The 21,350-nt window shown below is 46.6% G+C and overlaps 1 protein-coding gene across 1 annotated transcript; it reads left to right on the top strand.

Annotated features, from left to right (window-relative positions):
• The first annotated feature begins 2,471 nt into the window (after positions 1 to 2,471).
• Positions 2,472 to 6,142, top strand: LOC127237354 (IQ domain-containing protein F1). Its single transcript, XM_051205585.1, has 3 exons — positions 2,472 to 2,545; positions 2,886 to 2,987; positions 5,689 to 6,142. Exons 1-3 carry the CDS (start codon positions 2,543 to 2,545, stop codon positions 6,130 to 6,132), a joined length of 549 nt encoding a protein of 182 aa, XP_051061542.1. The 5' UTR covers positions 2,472 to 2,542; the 3' UTR covers positions 6,133 to 6,142.
• Positions 6,143 to 21,350: the final 15,208 nt, after the last annotated feature.

Below are 21,350 nucleotides of genomic sequence, written 5' to 3'. Positions count from 1 at the left end.
CTCATCAGTCAGCTGTTTTCCAGACTCCAGGATGAGTCAGAGTCTGCTGTCCATCAGCCAACAAACACTGGCTTTCGGTTCTGCGTGAAAGGGCTAGCTGGGGCTAGCTGGGGTTCGAGGGCCAAATGGGATAGCAGGGCCTACAAATCAGGCTGACCCCACTTCCCTGCCCATTCAAGATTGCTCCTGATGTGGGAGTCCAGCATGCTTAGGGGCAAGGTCAGAACTGGGGAAGAGGTCTTCATCTGATCGAGCTAGGCAGGGACCCTGCTGGAGAGATGTAGCAAAGGAATACTTCCTGCTTTTACACATGGGTGGTTCATTCTTGTGCTGGGTGCAGCAGTGGGGGAGAGCGGAGACTGGGGAAGTGGAGGAGTAGCAGAGATGCTCTGGGGCCCTCCGGGGCTTTTTTGAGAAGTGACATTGAGATGAGAAAAGTGATGGGGAGGACCACCCAGCGTGTGGGTAACAACGGTCCAGGATCTGGGCTGGCTAGTGTCGTGGAAGCCATTTTATCTGTGGCAGCCCCTCAGCACTATTGATTAATGCCACCTGCTCTCCCAATCCTCACTCCAGAGCTGTGTGGTCACCTTTGTCAGGGTTAGCGCCTTCGCCAGTGTCGGGAGAACATTTTCTTCCGAAGATTAACCTACAAAGATCAGACGCCAGAGTCGAAGCTTTGTCAACACAGTTCCAAACTTGAGAGGACATTCAAGTCCTCTCCACATGTTTTCAGAAATAAAAGCTGGGCTCATACCTTTTCAAATTATTCTGGAAATAGTGCATGTAATATATACATAGACATATGTAGATACATAGCTATCTTGTTTTTGTTTTTTCAAGAACTCGTTTTGTAGAACAGGCTGGCCTTGAACTCAGAAATTAACCTGTGCCTGCCTCCTGAGTGCTGGGATAAAGGGTGCACCACCACTGCCTGGCTGCATATATTTTACTATATTTTTTATTTATGTGTATGCCTGTATGTGGATGCCCTCTGGGTGTAGTACCGTTGGAGGCCAGCAGAGGACACTGGTCCCTTGGAGCTGGAGTTGATAGGCAGTGCATTGCCGATGTGGGGGCTGAGTACCAAACTCAGGTTCTCTCTCTACAAGAACAGGGATTCCCATTCCCACTCAGAACACCACCACACCAGGTAAATATTCTGCCCTGAACCACGCCCCTGTGGATGTCTTAACAACCATCTCAGGGTTTTCTTAGAATGAGATTCTCTGCTGTTAATGTAGTTCTTTGCCATTGTCAACTGACCTCTGCTGAGGCTCTTGTGGCAGATGGCGAGAGCTTATGTGAAAGAGAGATTACATCACCCAGTAGGAAGCCAGGAATTCAGGGCTAAACGCTGCAATAGTCCTTTCCAAGGGTAGCAACTTCAGTGACATAAGAACTGTCAAGTAGACTCCTATTTACTCTTAAAGGTCTTTTTAAAATTTATTGAGAGATTAAAAAAAAATTGTCACAAACACCTGTGCATCATACTTTCCAAGCGGAGGCTAATGCGTCTCTCTGCCACTCTGCACCTACAACCTGCCTCCTGCCTTTCCTACATCCCATTAACTTCACACTGATGCTCTGGCCTCACATGATTCCCTCCTGTATACTCCTCTATTCTATACTAACTATACATTCTCAGTGATTCCTGGGGCTGTGACCCTGAATGGACTCCAGGCCTCAAGCTGTCAAGATGGGTCTTTGGGAGGTGAGATCAGCAGAGAGGGTCCCCTGAGTAGCTGCTGCCGTTCACCTGCCCGATATCTAAGGGCAGGAGAGGAGCCCAGGCTGGGTCTTGGGGTCTTCTGGGCACTGAGTGGATAGGTCGGATATGTCATCCATCTAGTATCTCTGTCATCCCTAACAGTCTATGTTAATGCCTCTCACTTCCCTGTATTTATGTTCGGATAGTGTATCTTTATGCTCTCAGTTTGCACAAAAGCGTTTAGGGATCGAAGTTCCTTTATTTACAAATGCCTCTTAGTAGTATAGACCAGATCATCATTTTTACTTTTTGAGACTAGCTCAGGCTGGCTTTGACCCCAAAGCAATCCTGCCTCAGCCTCATTAGTACTGGAATTATAGGCACCGACCACAATGTCTGATTTATAACTCACTACTTTTTAATATTTATATTGTATTTGAAGGTATAAGTAGTCCACTTACTGCCATACCTCCCTGAATGTGCCCGATCTTATCTGAAGTTATGAGTAGATTATAACTCATTTAAGTAAACCCTCCATTGATGATTATTCAAAATTGCAAATGAAGTGTTACCAACAGTTCGTTATACACCTTTATATCAATGGACCAGTGATTTTGGTGATTTGGCTTCAAAGCCAGGGCTTTGGGCATTTATGGCAGAAAGGCAAATGGACACTGCCTTTTCTTTAGAAGGGAGTCAACTGCTGCCTGAGTCACAGCTGCCCTTGTGACATCACGAATCACCCTCTAATGCTCTCTGCTCATGCAGAGAGCTGGATCAGGACAGACCTGAGGGGATTTGAACCATCTACACTCAATCCATGTGTGAACAATGGTAAGCAAGAGAGGGCAGACCCATTAGGCTTGTTATATATGTCCTCGTAAATCTCTCATGATGAGGAACCCCTCTGATGACTCATGAGTCCAGGAAGTAGCCTGACAGTGGTGGCACACACCTTTAATCCCAACACTCAGGAGGCAGGCGGGTCTCTGAGTTCGAGGACAGCCTGGTCTACAGAGCGAGTTCCAGGACAGCCAGGGCTACACAGAGAAATCCTGTCTTGGAAAACATGGAAAAAAGTCTGGGATGCTCTGGAAGCCAGGGATGTGTGGGGTACAGTGCAGTGAGGGAGAGCAGGCAGCCCCATCCTAATGTTCCCAATCGTTGAGTACAGGATGAGGCAGAGCTGAAGCCTGAAGACCTTAAAGAACCCACTCACAAAGTCCGTCAGGAGAAGCAGCCAATCCCTCTATCCTCAGAAACAAGGAAGGCAAAGGTATGAAGAGAGTTGGCTTGGGGGTCTCTGGCTCTTGTTCTTTGCATGGTACCCAGTTAAGCACAGGAATAAATGATTTACCCTAATTTCCCCACGTTCCCATTTCATTTTCAGCCTAAAACGCTGGCTCAGAAATGGAAAGCAGACAATGTTAGTGTGAAATTAGGAAAACTATGACCTCTCAAACCAAAGGGTTTGGTCTGGGGACGTGTTTGTGGGATGGAATGTGGGATGGAATAGCTAAAGTGTACAGAAGTTGGTTTAAAATTATGAGTGTGGTGGCTGGGTGTGGTGGCACAGACCTTTAATCCCAGCACTTATGGGACAGAGAAAAGTGGATCTCTGTGAGTAGACCAGCCTGGTCCAGGGCTGTTAAGCAGAGAAGCTTTTTCTCAAAACAAAGCAACTCCCCCCACCCCCCAAAAAAACCCCAAACGAAAACAAAACAAAAAAGAATTGTGTGTGCATGTTTATGCTTCTGCACATATGTCTGCTTGTCAATTAAAATGAAAAGTGTGAAAGTCACGAGGAACACAAACCAGCCTGATGAGGCACACTACTAATTCCAGCACTTAGGAGGAATAGGAGAGTGAGATCGAGGCCAGCAAAGGTCATGGAGACCTTGTCTCAACACACACACACACACACACAGAGGCATGCACACACGCACTTGAGCACACACACACACACTAGGGGCATGCACGCATGCACCCACACACACTTGAGCACACACACACACACACAGAGGCATGCACGCACGTACCCCCACACACTCTTGAGCACACACAGAGGCATGCACACATGCAACCCCCCCCACACATACAGAGGCATGCACACACGCACCCCCACACACACTTGAGCACACACACACACACAGAGGCATGCACACACGTACCCCCACACACTCTTGAGCACACACACACATACAGAGGCATGCACACATGCACCCACACACACGAGCAGACACACACACACAGAGGCATGCACGCACCCCCACACACACTTGAGCACCCCCACACACACTAGGGTCATGCATGCATGCACCCCCACACACACCACACACACTTGAGCACACACACACACACACACAGAGGCATGCACGCATGCACCCACACACACTTGAGCACACACACACACACTAGGGGCATGCACGCACGCACCCCCACACACACTTGAGCACACACACACACACACACAGAGGCATGCACGCATGCACCCACACACACTTGAGCACACACACACACACACACAGAGGCATGCACACATGCACCCACACACACTTGAGCACACACACACACACACAGAGGCATGCACGCATGCACCCACACACACTTGAGCACACACACACACACTAGGGGCATGCACACACGCACCCCCATATACACTTGAGCACACACCCCCACACACACAGAGGCATGCACACACCCCCACACACACTTGAGCACACACACACACACACACACTAGGGGCATGCACACACGCACCCCCATATACACTTGAGCACACACACACACACACACAGAGGCATGCACACACCCCCACACACACTTGAGCACACACACACACACACACACACAGAGGCATGCACGCATGCACCCACACACACTTGAGCACACACACACACACACACACAGAGGCATGCACGCATGCACCCACACACACTTGAGCACACACACACACACACACAGAGGCATGCACGCATGCACCCACACACACTTGAGCACACACACACACACTAGGGGCATGCACACACGCACCCCCATATACACTTGAGCACACACACACACACACACAGAGGCATGCACACACCCCCACACACACTTGAGCACACACACACACACACACACACTAGGGGCATGCACACACGCACCCCCATACACACTTGAGCACACACACACACACAGAGGCATGCACGCATGCACCCACACACACTTGAGCACACACACACACACACACTAGGGGCATGCACACACGCACCCCCATATACACTTGAGCACACACACACACACAGAGGCATGCACGCATGCACCCCCCACACACACTTGAGCACACACACACACACACAGAGGCATGCACGCACGCACCCCCACACACACTTGAGCACACACACACACACTAGGGGCATGCACGCACACACCCCCCCACACACTTGAGCACACACACACACACACACTAGGGGCGGGTGGGAAGAGATGGATAGAGAATGAGAAAGAGAAGATGAGAGATTGTAATATATGAGTTGGGAAAAACAATGTGAAGATCCAATAAGAGGGAGGAGAAAGTCAAAGACTGGGGTAAGGTCAAGGAAGAGAGGGACAACTGATCAGAGAACACCAAGTCCTCAGGAAGGGACATGGTCTTGGTTAGGAGGCAGGCTTGCACAGCACATAACCACTTGATATGTATATGAGTCACAGGGTTTGCTCTGAGCCGGCTAACCTGATCTTTGGGAAAGCTGGAATGCCAGGGCAGGAGAGACAGACTCAAGGAACTAGGGGAGCTGCTAGTGGGCTGAAGCCGGAAGGTGACAGCGACTGGACACTGACCCAATCTTCTGGTTCCCAGTCAGTGTCCTGACCAAGGCTATGACTTTCCCCGGGGGTGGGGGAACAATTATTGACGGGGAATCAGGCCTTTCTCGGCATATCCTTGTGCTGAGGTGGATGAGCAAATTCATTAAGAATCCTCTTTTTCTTGCAAGTCCCCAAAGAACCAGGAGCTCTCTGAAAAGACCTCCTCAGCTGTAAAGATCCAAGCCTGGTGGCGCGGCACACTGGTACGTCGGGCGCTGCTGCACGCGGCCCTCAGGGCCTGGGTCATCCAGTGCTGGTGGCGGCTGATGCTGCCAAAGATTATGGAGAAGAGGCGTCAGTCGATACTGGATACCTTCCAGCAGGAGCAGTGGGCCGCGGTCAGGTTGCAGTCCTGGGTCCGCATGTGGCGTATCCGAAGCCGTTACCTCCGGGTGCTTAAGGCTGTCCGAATCATCCAGGCTCACTGGAGGTGTCATGCCTGTACTTCACGGGGTCTCATTAAGGGCCGCTACCGAATTACGGCCAGCCAGATGCATCTTGAGCTGGAGATCTTTCTGGGCTCAGGGCCTTGTATCGTGTCCGAGTGTATTCCCCTCCCAATAAAGCAGTGAGGCAGTCTTACGCAGTTTTTCTGTTTGACAAGTTCCAGGAGGGCATGATGGGAGACACGGAAGTGGCAACCTGGGTTCTTTTCTCCCTACTGAACTGGCTTTTCATCTTCACCCTCAGCTTCTGAGTTATAATCAGACACCCAGACAGGATGCTGTCTAGGTAGTCCTGCGGAATTCTTATTCCCACGTGCCCTGAGCCCCCACAGGAGACTAGGCTCACTTTTCTCCACATCTGGCCAACATGAGCAGTACTCCATCTAGCATTCTGCTCCAAGTCCCAGCCTCTTGGGCCAGGCCTCAGGTAATACGGATCCAGTTTTGTTTTCCTCTGCATGGGATGTCCAGGCAATGCTGTGCTCTCTGAAAGTCCCTTCCTGTGATGTGCTATCCCATAGGATGGGATCAGGGCCAGGTGATGGTGAAAGGTCAGTGACAGCCCAGGCTAGACTGTCCCTTTTCCTGTCTGGTTATTGCTGTCCCAAAGACTCTTTTTTTTTTTTTTTTTTTTTTTTTTTTTTTTTTTTTTTCGAGACAGGGTCTCTGTGTGGCTTTGGAGCCTGTCTTAGACCTCACTCTGTAGAGCAGGCTGGCCTTGAACTCACAGATATCCACCTACCTCTGCCATCCGAGTGCTGGGGTTAAATGTGTGGGCCACCACTGCCCAGTGAAGCCAAAGACTCCTACAGAAAGGGAGGGTCTCTGAGACCTGGGTCTTTCCCTACTAGACTGCAGGCTCGGGGCCCTCTGTTCAGCCCTTCCTTACTGACTTCCATGGCCAACTGGTCCTTTGGCTCAAAGAGGTTCTGAGATGCTTGCCCAGAGGTCTTAGGTACCAGCTGTGTGTATTACATTTAGGTATGCTCTCTCTGTTCTCTTCTCTCCCCTGTGTCAGTTCAGAACCTTGGTGTCTCATTCCCACTCTGAAGGACGTCTCTGCTCCTGCCTTCCTTTGTCTTACATTCAGTGTCTCAGGGTAAAGCGCCCTAAGAGCCTGGGTAAGACCCTTGGTTCTGTCTCTCATTGTCATTTAGCCACGGAGGTGTAAATTTTTTCAGCTTCCCTAGCTGGGGCTTATGATCCCCACATTTCAGGACTGAATGTCTGGTACAAATTTTTGTCTCTTCTAAGCTTCTCATTCTATTTAAACATATACATTGTCAGTTACATCTTAACAAAAAGCTAGAAAATATTCAGCATCAACAAGAAAGACACATACTTTAAATACAAAGTGGCCAACTTTGACCTGCTGTAATAAATCCAGAGCCTGACCAGCTGGGCATGGTGGTACATGCCTGCAATCTCAGCAGTTAAGAGGCAGAGGCAGGAGGATTGCTGCAAATTCAAAGCTAGTCTGATCTACATGGCAATTTCTGGGCCTAGCCAGAGCTATGTAGCAAAATTCCTAGTCCAGGAAAAAAAAAAAATTCTGGCCTCCTCTGTGGACACAGGTAATGTGTCTGTACCAGCAAGGTAGAGGCAGAGCTGAGTTTGCTTCTGTATCTGCATTGAAATAGTTGAGTTTCTAAGAGACTGCAATCCCAATGCAAACTTGGCTCACACTACTGCTCTGCTTTCCAAATTACTCCTTTGGTTTTTTTTTTTTTTTTTTTTTTTTTTTTTTTTGAGACGTGTTTCTCTGTGTAGCTTTGGCTGTCCCAGAACTAGCTCTGTGTACCAGGCTGGCCTTGAACTCATAGAGATCCACCTTCCTTTGCCTCCTGAGTGCTGAGATTAAAGGTGTGTATCCCCATGCCTGGCAGGACTTCATAGGTTTCTCTCTGTGGCTCTGGCTGTCCTGGTATTAGCTCTGTAGACCTCACAGAGATCCACCTGCCTCTGCCTCCCAAGTTCTGGGATTAAAGTCATGTGACACTATTGTCTGGTTTAAATAATTTATTTTTTAAAACCATATGTATACATCTGTATGGGGGTGCAGGTGTAGATAGGTACCTGTGGAGGCCAAAGGAGGCTCTTTTCTCTTCTGGACCTTGAGTTATACATGGTTGTGACCCACCAGATGTGGATGCTGTGAACTAAACTCAAGTCCCCTTCTGGGAGCAGCAAATGCTTTCAACCACCAAGCCTGGTATTTCTTTTTTTTTTTCCTTTTATTTATCATGTGTGGTGTTCTGCCTGCATGTATGCCTACAGGCCAGAAGAGGGCACCAGATCTCATTATAGATGATTGTGAGCCATGTAGTTGCTGGGAATAGAACTCAGGATCTTTGGAAGAGCAGCCAGTGCTCTTAACCTCTGATTCATCTCTCCAGCCCCTCAGCCTTGTACTTCCAACTCTTAATTTTGAGATGGAGATAACTTCTGACTCCCTTAATCCGAAACAAATGGGATCTCCCTTGTATTTGGCAAGTCAATGGTTGCTGCCAGCTTCCCTGCACAGACCTGTCCCAATGCTGCTTGAGCAGTGACAGACACCACCCCCTTCCCCCCCAACCAGCCCTCTGCACTTCAAGTAGCTCAGGCTTCTGCTCAGTTAGGGCCTTGTCGCTCTGCAGAAACACTCCTCATCCAGCAGGAGCTGGGAACACGCTTTGCTTAGGCTTTTTACCTTTCTTTTATTCTGTGTGTCCTACTTTCCTGCTTCCTCCATGTCTGGATGGCTGGCAGCTGCCTGGCTGGCTGGCCTCTGGCATCTCCCTGTTGCCCCCCGCCCCCATCAGCCAGTCTAAACTCTTTCTCCTCCTTACTCTCCCTGCCTGGAAGTTCTACTTTATACATCCTCCCTTGCTACCTCCATGCAGCTTTATATTAGAGCACTTAGGTGCCTTAGGCAGGCAAGGTAAAATATCCGCACATCTTTACATAATTAAACAAATACAACACATTTTTGCTTAGTTAAACAAATATTGCACAACACCTAACCTTGGGTGTAGGGACATAATTGCCTTCTTTGATCTTCAGCCTGTTTTTCCACAGGCAGAATTCGTGGGTCTATAGTGTGTGAAACTTCCTTATTTTCATTTTCGATCCTCAGCAAATCTCACATCTCTAAGCATATTGTGCTAGAAAAATCATCTTATTGTGATCTGCAAGTAAATTGCCCTGTGAGGAGTGGGGTTTTTCCATGAAACAGTCACACCATACTAGATACAGTGGGATCCTTTCACACAGTAATCACACTGTGCCAGATACAGTAAGAACACAATAGAGGCAAGCAGGAGAGGCCACAGCGGGGGAGGGGGTAGGGGGAGGGGGGTAGGGGGGAAGAGGCCTGGAGACCCCTCCCCTCGGAGGGCTCTCCTCTCTGGGGTGTATTCATTACAGCTGTGCTATCCAGTGAGCTGCACTCCAGAAGCTCCATTGCTGACTGCAGCTCTTCTGACATAGATAGCCACCACCAAAGAGTGAAATTAATATCCTCAGTGGATGGAAGAGTCTTCGTTAGGCATGAGATAGCTGTCATCAAAGAGCCATTAGAAAGGAACTCGATAGGCCATTAACTGATGGGATGAGAGGACACACCAACTGCAGATTCATGAGTGTAGCATTTGACATGAGAGACCCCCTTGCATCGCAGCTCAAAGAGGCAGAGACATGCACAGATCAGAAAACAAACCAAATCAAAAAACAAACAAACAAACAAGAAAAGGGGTTCCAGGCATGGCTGAGTCCCCAAGAAAGGAGAGCAAAGCAGAGAGCAAATCTGCTAAAGCATGGGCAAGATTCCTAAAGGGACTCACTGGCCCCTAAAAGATGGAGACAGATGGCACTCCACAGAGGTCACAGCACAATGTCATAACGGATGAAGATGAAATGCTTAGTAGTCAAGAGGAAAAGAGGGAAGCAGGTTAGCTCTGCAGGGACTAGGTCTCAGCAAGGGTGGGTGGGGGAAGAGTATGGAGTAACCACAGTGCTCTGAAAGAGATCAAGGAACACTGAGCAACCTATGACCCCCAAATGTCACTCAAATATAAGACCAAAGTTCAAGGCGTTTTTTAAAAGACAAGGTCTCGTGTAACTTGTCTTAGAGTAGCTATGTATCTGAAGATGATTTTGAACTCTTGGTCCTAGTGCTGGGATTATGAGTGTACACCACACACCTAGCTTTTCTATGTGGGTCCTGGGAATAAAGTTCAGGCCTTCATGCTTGTGCCATCTCCCCAGCCCATCTCTGAAGGTATTTCTGGGGAGTTAAGGACAAAAGCAAATTCAGGGGCATGATACAACAGTCATCAATGAACAGATGCCACTAAGATTTATTGTCACAACAAGATTTTTCTGTATGTAGATTTCTATAAAATAGGAGTGCAATCTCAGATGATGCCAACACAGGAGGCTGCTGGAGGCAGGTGAGCAAAGGAGACTGGGCTGAAGGTTTTTGTTTTTGTTCTGAGACAGGGTTTCTCTGTGTAGTGTTGGAACTCTGTAGACCAAGCTGGCCTGGAACTCACAGAGATCCACTTGTCTCTGCCTCCCAAGTGCTGGGACTAAAGGCCTGCACCACCGCTGCCTGGATGTGCTAAAGTTCTTGCCTGATTTGGGGCAAAAATTATATTGATCATAGATTCTCTATGATGCAAAGTAAAATGTGCTAACATTTGTTTATTTTAGAGTTCAGTTTTTCAAGGGCCAGACTACTACTACTAATCTCTCTGTTTCTCTGTCTCTCTCTCTCTGTCTCTCTCTCTCTCTGTGTGTGTGCATGTGTGTGTGTTGAAATAAGTTTTTCTTGCTATGTAGCCTTGGCTACCCTGGAACTCACTGTGTAGACCAGGCTGGCCTCAAACAGAAATCCATCTGCTTCTGCCTCCTCAGTACTGGGATTTAAAATATGGTCAGAATCTTAATATTTTATGTGTATGGGTGTTTTACCTGCATGTCTATCTGTGTACCTCTCGTGTGCCTGGTGTCCAGGGAAGCCAGAAGGAGTTGTATTGCCTGGAACTGGAGTTACAGATGGTTGTGCATCACCATGTGGGCTCTGGGAATTGAATCCAGGTCTTCTGGAAAAGCAACAAGTGCTTTTTAACTGCAGAGCCATCTTCCAGTCCCGAAAATGTGCTAATGTTTAGTGTAAGCTGCCCCGACCCTCGGGGCAGTCAAGGACGAACTGGGGAACACCTAGGTGGGAAAAAAGAATAAGGGATACGATGAGGTACAGCATGTCCATATTCTGATGAAGCTGACAAATTTTATTTTCTCAGGGGAGGCTTAGACAGGGCCATAGGTAGGATGTGAGCAGGGTTTGCAAGTGGGCAGGATGAAAGGGTCAGTAGGAGGAATGCCCTGAACTGATCTTTAACTGGCTGTAAAACTGCAGCAGGAGGAATATCCTGAGCTATTCTTTAACTGGTTGTAAAACCACAAGCCTAGGAATGCTCTGCTGAGCACTCTGCTTACTTCTTAGGAGGCAGTAGTTTTCTATCTCAGAGTGAGGAGGGGATGGCCCCCAACAGTAAGCATGGGTAGAAGGCTTCTTCCTCAGTGCAATTCAGAGGTTATGTTCACCTAAAGCAGAAATCTAAAGGGCAGTGAGTCACACAAATTGGAGGTTTGTGTTTATATCACATAGGAGAAGTCTATCAGTGGGCAGGGCAGGCTCACTCTGATGGCTCCACAGTGTCATCATGGAACTAAAGCACCTACTAAGTTCTTCCCTGTCCTCCTCACTGCATTAGAAAGTTGACTTTGCTTTCAAATTGGATACCAGAGCGCTAGCCATCAGGCTTCCACCTTGGGGAAGAAGAGCACGAAGGCAGGATAGTGAAAAGGTCCATGTGGGCCCAGGAAGCCTTTAAGAGCTGTCCTCACCAGGTGAGTTGGCTCATGTCCAGAATCCCAGTATTTGGGAGGCGGAGGCAGGAGATGAGTGTGAGGCTAGTCTGACTTACATAGAGTGAGTTCCAGGCCAGGCTCACACACACACACACACACACACACACACACACACACACACACACAGAGAGAGAGAGAGAGAGAGAGAGAGAGAGAGAGAGAGAGAGAAACAGCTTCCCAGAAGACCTGCCCTACAGCTCCTGCAGACATCTTACTGGCTATCAAGTATCACGTAACCATTGCAGTGGCAAGGGAGGTATGGAAATTTTACTCATTCACATGAACACACTGACGTTCCAAACAAAACTTGTTCTTTTGGTAAGCAGTGTACATATGAATAAACTAATAATAGCTGACACAGTTTTCAAGTTGGCAGAAGGGAAGCATTCACCAGTCTTAGAACTCATTGAAAATCCTATCAACCTAACAATGGGGAGTAAGTCATAGGGAGAAAGGAAACACAAAATAAGATGGCAGATGTCTGCACATATTACGAATCAATAAATATACATGAGGACTGAAGAGAGGCTTGTTGGTGGCAGACCTGTAGCACAAGAATGGGAACTTGAGTTCAGACCCCTGGAGGTACTCATCTGTAACCCCAAGCCTGTGGAGTAAGATACAAGCAGAGCCCTGGAGCTCACTGGGGGGCCAGCCTGGCCAACTTGATGACCTCCAGATTCAGTGAGAGATTGTCTCAAAAAATAAGGGGAAAGGTATTGGGGAAGACATCCAATGTCATCATCTGGCTTCTGCAAGAAAGATTACCTATGGACATACCCACGTGAACATGTAGCTACACCACCCACACACAAACTGTGAATAATGTCTACAGAAATGAGACTCTTGCCCTGGCATCAACAGTGAGGGTAAGATGTGGGCTCTGGCCAAACATCCGCAATGCACTTGCTGCCTCCAGCTCCTGGGAGTTCTTCAGGGATTGCTTCAATGGCTGTCATGTAGCAGTTTCCTCTAAGATGACATCGAACTCTATCTTGGGGGGGGGTGTGTTCATTCACAGGAGACTAAGGTGGCGCAGTCGCCTAGAAGATGGAGAGACACTTGGAGCTACTTGGAAGAGCCAGAGCCCAACTCAGCTGCCTGGGGGCGAGCTACTTGAAGGAGAAATGCTCCAATCTGTTGAGCGACTGGTAGGTTGTGCAGGATGCTCCAGGTTCTCAGCCTTCGTTAGCAGTCACCCAGTGCTGGGGTGAGTTTTGGTGATATCACTGTCTTTGAGTCATTTCTGTCCCCATAAATAACCAAGCCCTATACTCCCGTAAGTAACCCCACTAAAACTCACTGGCTAACCAACTTGGGTTTGGGTGCCGTCCTTCCCTCTTCAGTTCCCTGTCTGGGTGAGTAGACATTCTTTCCAGGAAACAGTGGCAGAGGGCAGTCCCAACCCCAGTGACTGGTCCAGGCGAGTAGATAAAAGACCTGCTGTTGTTAAAAAAAAAAAATAGAATGGCCCTAGAGAAAAAGATGCCATGCGACAGAGTTCAAGTGGAAGGATTTTTTTGTAGGGAAAGGGGTCATAAAAAGGGGAAAGGGAACGGGGGAGACTGGCCTCTGGGGACAGGAGCAGTGGGGGAGAGGAAAGAGAGGTGGACACAGAGGCAGAGGGAGAGAGAGAGAGAGAGAGAGAGAGAGAGAGAGAGAGAGAGAGAGAGAGAGAGAGGGAGAGAGAGAGCATGCGTGCAAGAGAGAGGGGGGATGGGAGGCGGGCCCTTCTAAAAGGAAACATACTGAATATGCGCAGGTGTGCTCTTAGTGGCTGCAGCTGAGGGTATACCCTGTCAGAACCCCAAGGGCAGGCCAATACAGATGCCTGAATACTAACACCTGGCCCTTGCATTCACACTGGGGCATTTCTGCACCAGAACCTCCCATGGTACCTATTAGCATGGGGCTATTATAAATAACTAAACATAAATGAACTTGATGAAATGAACCAATTCTGTGAACTTCAAATTACCAAGTCTTGCTACTGATTTATGGAATAACTTGAATGATCTTGTAGTTATTGTAAAAAATGAGGTTTTAGCTTAAAGCCTTCTAGATGATTTAATTGGCAAACTCTACCAAACATTTATAAGTAAATAATGCCAATTCTGCATGGTATCTTCCATAAAATAGAAGAGGGGACACTTTCCCAGCTGAGTTTTTTTTGAGGTCAACTTTACCCTGTGGCTTGGATGTGGCCATCCAAAGCCCCTGTGGTAAAGACTTGATCTAGATGGTGGTGTGTGGTAGTGGAACCCTTGAAAAGGTGGGGTATTGTGGAAGGTTCTTGGGTCATTAGCTTTAAAAAAAATTGTGTGTATGGGTGTTTTGTGTATCTGATGCACACAGAGCCCAGAAAGGGTCTCGGTGTCAGATCCCTTGGAACTGGAGTCACAGATGGTTGTGAGAGCCACCATGTGGGTGCTGGGGGTTGAACCCCGGGTCATCTGGGAGAGCTAGTGCTCTTAACCACTGAGCCGTCTCTCCGACCCTGGGTGGATGCTTTTGCAGGAGATTATGGGATACCTATTTCTTTCTCTTCCTCTTATTTTGGCTTGTCCTGAAGTGACTCTAGCAGGCCTGAGCATGGCGAGCATGGTCCTTATTCCATTCTTTCTGCCTTGCTAAAAATGATTAGATTACATTCCTGAAGCTAGCCACCAAGGTCTATCCCCTTATTTGGCCATTTCCTCCTCCTAAAGTTGACTACCAAGGTCCAACTATCAAAGCATTGAAGTCTAGCAATCAAAAGCTCCTCTGGCTCACCTAATTAACGTGCCCAATTAAAATGAAACATCTTATCCTAACATGGGGTTTCCCCTTTTACCTTTATAAACCACCATTTGCCTATGGGCATGTCCGTTTGCTCTCCATCCAGAGGCAGTCCCTTTCATCTTTGCTTGGCCCCTCCACAAAGTCCCTGCCCCCTCTCCTTTGTTCCCTTACCCTCCTGCCTCATCCTCTATTTCTTCTCTCTCTCCTCTGTCTCTCTCTTTGATTTTTGGTTTTCGTTTGGGCTTTTGTGTATAGTCCTGGCTGTCCTGGAACTGTGTAGACCAGGCTGACCTTGAACTCAAAGATCCACCTGCCTCTGCCTGAGTGCTGGGATTAAAGGTGTGTCTTTGTCTTTGTCTCTTATTCCCTTCCCTTTGACCCTCTGGGGCAAATAATCCCCTTTGTGCTGAGAACTTGGTCTTCCAGGTCCCTTGCACTCCATATCAGAAGCCTAAAGAAATGGGGCTGCTGGATCCTGGGCAGAGCCCACAGCTCTTAAGCCCAAATAAATATTTCCTTAGTGCTTGAGCTGTAGTTCTGTGATAGAGCATTTGCCTGGCATATATGAGGCCTGGGGTTTGACCCAAAATACCAGATCCAAACCAAACCCAATAACAACTAAACTAAAAAACAAACTTAGCAAAAGATTGATTTTATTTTTATGTAAATATATGTATATATGAGCATGTATATATAGGTGCCCACAAGACAGGAGGCAGTCCGATGGATCCCAGGAGCTAGAGTGACAGGCAGTTGTGAGCTGTCTTCTGTGGGTTATTTGGAAGAGAAATAAGTGTTCTTAACTACTAAGATACCTCTCTGGACCCAAACAGACTTATAAAAATAAGTTAATTGCTTCAAATATATTACTATACTGGTAAGAAATTAACACACCTTCATACCAAGACCAAACAAGGATAATACAAAAATACAGAATCACCAATATACCTCATGAACATAGAAAGACGAAAGTCAATAAAGTATTAGCAAATTCAATTTAACAGCATTTGCTAAATAAAAACCTCTGTATTATATATTGCATGCCAACTCATAGGCCACAGCTAAATGGGCTTTATATCAATATTTGAAAAGCAATTGTTGTAACTTGCTATAATATTTGGGAACATTCTATGTGTATGTGTTATGTAATGGAGGCTGAAAGTTAGTATTTCTTCTCATCATAGTCAATTGGAAAGTTGGGTGTGATGACTTATGCCTGTAATCCCAGAACTTGGAAGACAGAGGCAGGAGGATCAAGAGTTCAATGCAGCAGGCTTTTTCTTTTGAACCACCAACCAGTTCCCAAATCATGACAAAGAGACTTCTTATTAGTTTTGAATGCTTGGCCTAGTTTAGGCATGGTTCTGTTCTGGCTAGCTCTTTGTTAGGGACCATCACCATCCTCACTACCTCAGGCCTCTGAGATGGAAAATTACTGCCTCTTAAGAAATAAGCAGAATGTTCAGCAGAGCATTCCTAGACACAGGCTGCGGTTTTACAACCAGTTAAAGAATCGCTCAGGATAGTCTTCCTGCTGTACTTTTACAGCCAGTTAAAGATCAGTTCAGGGCAGTCCTCCTACTGACCCTTTCATTCTGCCCACTTGCAAACCCTGCTCACATCCTGCCTATGGCCCTTTATAAGCCTCCCCTGAGAAAATAAAGTTTGGCTGATCAGAATATGGACTTGCCCTTCGATTCCCCTAGGTGTCTCCCAGTTCGTCGTTACTGCTCCGCGGGTCGGGGCAGCTCTTTTTTTTTTCTTTTTTCCTTAAGTTAACCTGTTAATCTGCCTTTTGCTTTGGAGCCTTTTTACTTTTCTTTTCTTCTGTATAGCTTATGCTCACTGCTTCTGTGGTCTGGCTGATTGGTAGCTGCCTGGCTTCTTGCCTCGGGCATGCCCCTTTCTTTCTCCTTGTTCTCTTCTCTTCTCAAGCTTAGATTTCTCCTATTCTCTCTGCCCACCAGCCCTGCCTACCCTTCCCCTGCCTAGCTATTGGCTGGCCAGCTTTTTATTAGACCAATCAGGTGCCTTAGGCAGGCAGGGTGAAACAGATGCAACACATCTTTACATAGTTAAACAAATGCAGCACAAACAAATGTAACATGCTTTTACACGGTTAAGTACTATTTCATAGCATACACAAATGTAACACATCTTTGCTTAGTTAAAATAATATTCCATAACAGTTCAAGGTCATGTTTAGCCACACAGCAAACTCAAGGCCACCCTGGCTTCATGAGACTAAGTTCCAGAAAAGGAACAACAACAAAACCCTAAAACAACAATGAAAAAAAAATCAATAGAAAATGCCTGTTTTGTGCTGCAGAGATGGCGCAAAAGGTTAAGATATCCTGAGTTCAATTCCCAACAACCACATGGTGGCTCACAACTCTGTATAATAGGATCAGTTGCACTCTTCTTGCATGCAGGCAGAGCACTGTATTAATAATAAATCAATTAACTAAATTAATAAATAGATTATAAAATATAAAAGAAATGCTTGCTTTGAGCCACGAAGGGTGGCAAGCATCTTTAATCCCAGAACTCGGGAGGCAGAGGCAGGTGGATCTTTGAGTTCCAGGCCAGCTGACAGAGCAAGTTGCAGGACAGTCAGGATTACACAGAGAAAATACATAGGTAAATAAAATTAAAAAAGGAAATGCTTGTCTTTAATAAAATATTACATATTTCATCTTTGAATTTTTCTTTTCACAGCACACTGCTGTACATCGATAAACATACTATCTTTACTGAGAATATCCATCACTTGGGAGACAGTTACAGAGTTCTGTTAGGTTCTCCTCTTGATATTTCCTTTAAATGTGTCATCGCACCACAGATTATCCCCATATGAAATGTGGGTGGTTGCTCTTCAGTTACTTGATAAACGCATCTAGACATATGGAAAGCACTTCCATTTTTGCATGGGAAAACTGACAATATTGGCTGAGGTATCTATAATCTGAGCTCGGAATATATTCCGTGCAGACTTGTGTACCAGTGAACGTCTTGTGGTAACACAGGAAGTACGTGGCAAAGCTTGACACTACTTAGGATTCAAAATTACTTCTTTCCATCATGACTTTACCAGAGAACAAATGTTAGCTACAAGCCCCAAGGTTTTGCCTTTTTCCTTAGCGATTCATTTATTTCTCTGTGCATCGGTGCCTGCATGTATGTCTGTGTGAGGATGCCAGATCCCTTTGAACTGGAGTTACAGACAGTTGTGAGCTGCCACGTGGGTGCTAGGAATTGAACCCAGGTTCCTCTGAAAGAACAGGCAGTGTTCAGCCCTAGAGAAAGTCCTCTAAAAGGAAAAAGAGGGGAATAGAACATGTGTGGCCTGAAACCAGAGGGAGTCTTTGGGGGAAGGGAAGGGGCCAGCAGGTGGGAGGCAGAGGGACTGGGGTTTTGAAAGAGAATTAATACAAACAAAGACCTGGTGTGATGCATAGCCTATAGCCAAGTATGTGGGAGGTGGAGGCAAGAGGGTCAGGAGTTCAAGGCCAGGCTAACCTACATAGTGAGTTTGATTTGTTTTTATACATTATTATTATTATTATTATTATTATTATTATTTTCAAGACAGGAATTCTCTGTGAAGCTCTGCCAATCCTGGAGCTTGCTCTGTAGACCAGGCTGGCCTCAAATTCAGAGATCCACCTGCCTCTGCTTTCCAAATGCTAGGATTAAAGGCATGAGACATCACTGGCAAGAGCGATGTTGAGGGCAGACTGGGCTACATGAGGCCTTGTCTTCAAACAAACAAACAAACAAGCCCCCTACCCCAAGAAAACCAAGCACAGGATTGGAGTTCAGTTAGGAAAGTGCTTGCTTGATAATAGCAAAGGCTTGAATCTAACCCTAGAACACATTACAAACCAAGGGGTTGTGACACGGACTTGTAACACAGCACTGGGGAATCGGAGACAGAAAAGTCCCTGGGGTTTAATAGCCAGTCAGTTTAGCTGAATTGGTGAGCTCCAGGCCAATGAGAATCTAAAGACAGGAAAAAGTGGGACCTGTGGAGCCTTGCAAGCCTGACAATCTGAGTTCAATCTCTAGGACCTGTGTAAAAAACCCAAATTCAGTGCAGTGCATATGCAATCCCAGCACTCCTATGGGGAGATGGGAGGCAGAGAAAAGAGAATTTCCTTGTAGTTCATGGGCCAGGTAGTCTAGAGCACGAGGCATGGCAGAACAGAAAGACCCTGTCTCAACAAGGTGGAAGGAGAGAGCTGACTCCACAGTGTTGACCTCTGACCTCTGACAGGTGTGCCTGAACACACACACACACACACACATTAGTGTGTGTGTGTGGGGGTGTGTGTGTAGGCAGAGTGTAGTGGCCCACGCTATTGATCCCAGCACTTGGGAGCAGAGGCAGGTGGGTCTCTGAGTTCCAGGCCACCATGATCTATGTAGCAAGTTCCAGGCCACCCAGGGCTACACAGAGGAACCTTGTCTAAAAAACAAAACAAGTGGCTAGAGAAATGGCTCAGCAGTTAAAAGAGCACACTGGCTGCTTTTCCAGAGGTTCTAAGTTCGATTCCCAGCATCCACATGGTGGCTGGCTCACTCACTGTCTGGAGCTGTAATCCCATGGGATCTGATGTCTTCTGGTGTGCAGTTGTACATGCAGACAAAACATCCTAATACATAGAATACACAAATCCTTAAAAAACATACAAAACAGCAACAACAACAATAACAACTTCCTAAGCAAAACAAGACAACAACAAAACTCCATTTAAACCAATTAAACAACAGCAACATAGTGGAACGGGGGGGGGGGGGGGAGCAGCCTCTCAGGAATTAACCTAAGGCTGACTTACAGCTTCTGTACACACATGTACGTGTGAACATACATGTCCCTGCACACACAGAAACATGTATACACACCTGTATGAAAATGCCAAAAGGAAACCCATTACTTTGCATACTAATCATATTTATTTACATATTTTTATAACTTTAAGAAAAGGTTTATTTTATTCTATGTGTCTGGACGTTTTGCCTGCAGGCATGTCTGTACACCACATTCATGTAATGCCCATGAAAGTCAGAAGAGGGCATCAGATCCCCTGGAATTACAGACAGTTGTGAACTGCCGTGTGGGTGCTAGAGGCTGAACTTGGGACCTCTGGAAGAGCAGCCAGTGCTTTAACCTCTGAGCCATCTCCCCAGCCCCTTCCCTCATGCTAATTTTTAAGGATCCTAAAAAAAATCAAAACCCCTAAAAATGGAAAAGAAACATGAAGGCTGGTATGGTAGTTTAGAGTGGCACTATTAGGAGGTGTGGCTTTGTTGGAGTAGGTGTGGCCTTGTTGGAGGAAACCTGTCACCGAGGGGTGGGCTTTGAGGTCTCCTATGCTCAAGATACCGCCCAGTGTCTCAGTTCACTTCCTGTTGCCTGCAGATGCCGAACCCTCAGTTCTCCTGCACCATGTCTTTGTGAACATTGCCATGTCCCACCATGATGATAATGGACCGAACCTCAGAAATGAACCCCCTAATTTAAATGGTTTCCTTTGTGTTGTGTAGGCACGGTGTCTCTTCAAAGCAATAGAGACCCTAAGACAAAAGTAGAACACAGTTTCTTTTCAGGGCTGGTCGATGCTAGCAGCTGCAAGTGGTTTTTCTCATTCAGAAAATTTGGATTTCCTTTCAGTCAAATATTCTCACTGCTAAGCCATGGGACCCCAGGGTGGTTGGGCAAGTCAGTTCATCCAGGTTTGATTTTTGACAAACATCGTGGAACTGATGATGGCTAAATTGATGATGAAGTAGTTTCCTAGTGACCTGGAACATAGTAGATTCCATGGTTTTCTATAACTCACCTGTTAATGGATATGGCAACAGCGAGACACCACAGGCTTTTGTTTGTGGTGCTGAGATCAAATTCCCAGGGCCTTGCATCTGCTAGACAAGCGCTCTGTCCCTGAACCTTAGGCAAGCCTTTCATTTCATAACGCTGTCCCGTTGAGCATGCCCTTCCCCACCACTGTCTCACTCCCGTTTCCATTGCTTCCAGGGTTAACACTTCCAGGAAGAGTCCATGTCAAGTGGTGCTGAGCTTTTGTTTTTATTTTTCCCTTGACTTCTTCAGCGGATATTCTCACATTTCTTTCATATGTACTATTTATAGCTCGTCCTCAGCCACTTCAAGCTGGTGTTTGCCCTGTCAGTGACAACAGCTGGTCTGTGTTGGTGCATCTGTCAACTCATTAAGAGCCAAAGGAAGCCACTTGGAGACATTCTCCTTGTTTTGAAATTGACTATTGATGCTTCGTCCCTCATGCCTTCAGTTTCCTAGCAGCTATTGAAAAACTAACGCTGCTGTTTGTTCTCGCTGGACACGTTTCTTCAGCGGTTGCAATCAAGGTGATTTCATTAAACTCACTCCCGGGAAAGAGCTTTCCTTGTTTGGTGAGCAAATGAGTAAGTTGGAAATTCATTTTCTTTGTAATCTCATTTCCGCATTTTAGTTTTTGAAAAAGTCCACTGTGATAAGATATGCACGGGACGTTTCCAACCTCTGTGAAAACTGCTTTTCTGTGAGCCAGGAAGATGTTGGTTTGCTTAATAATGATTTTTAAAAATATTTATTTATTCATTATGTATACAGTGTTCTGCCTGCA

The sequence above is a fragment of the Phodopus roborovskii genome, unplaced genomic scaffold (assembly GCF_943737965.1).
Source record: "Phodopus roborovskii unplaced genomic scaffold, PHOROB, whole genome shotgun sequence".
In the NCBI taxonomy this organism is placed as follows: Eukaryota; Metazoa; Chordata; class Mammalia; order Rodentia; family Cricetidae; genus Phodopus; species Phodopus roborovskii.
Note: the sequence above shows the minus strand (reverse complement) of the source record. Positions and strands in the feature narration are given on the sequence as shown.

Coding starts and splice junctions, on each gene's coding strand:
- LOC127237354 (XM_051205585.1), top strand. Junction 2,988..5,688: donor CAGAAACAAGGAAGGCAAAG/GTATGAAGAGAG, acceptor TTTTCTTGCAAG/TCCCCAAAGAACCAGGAGCT.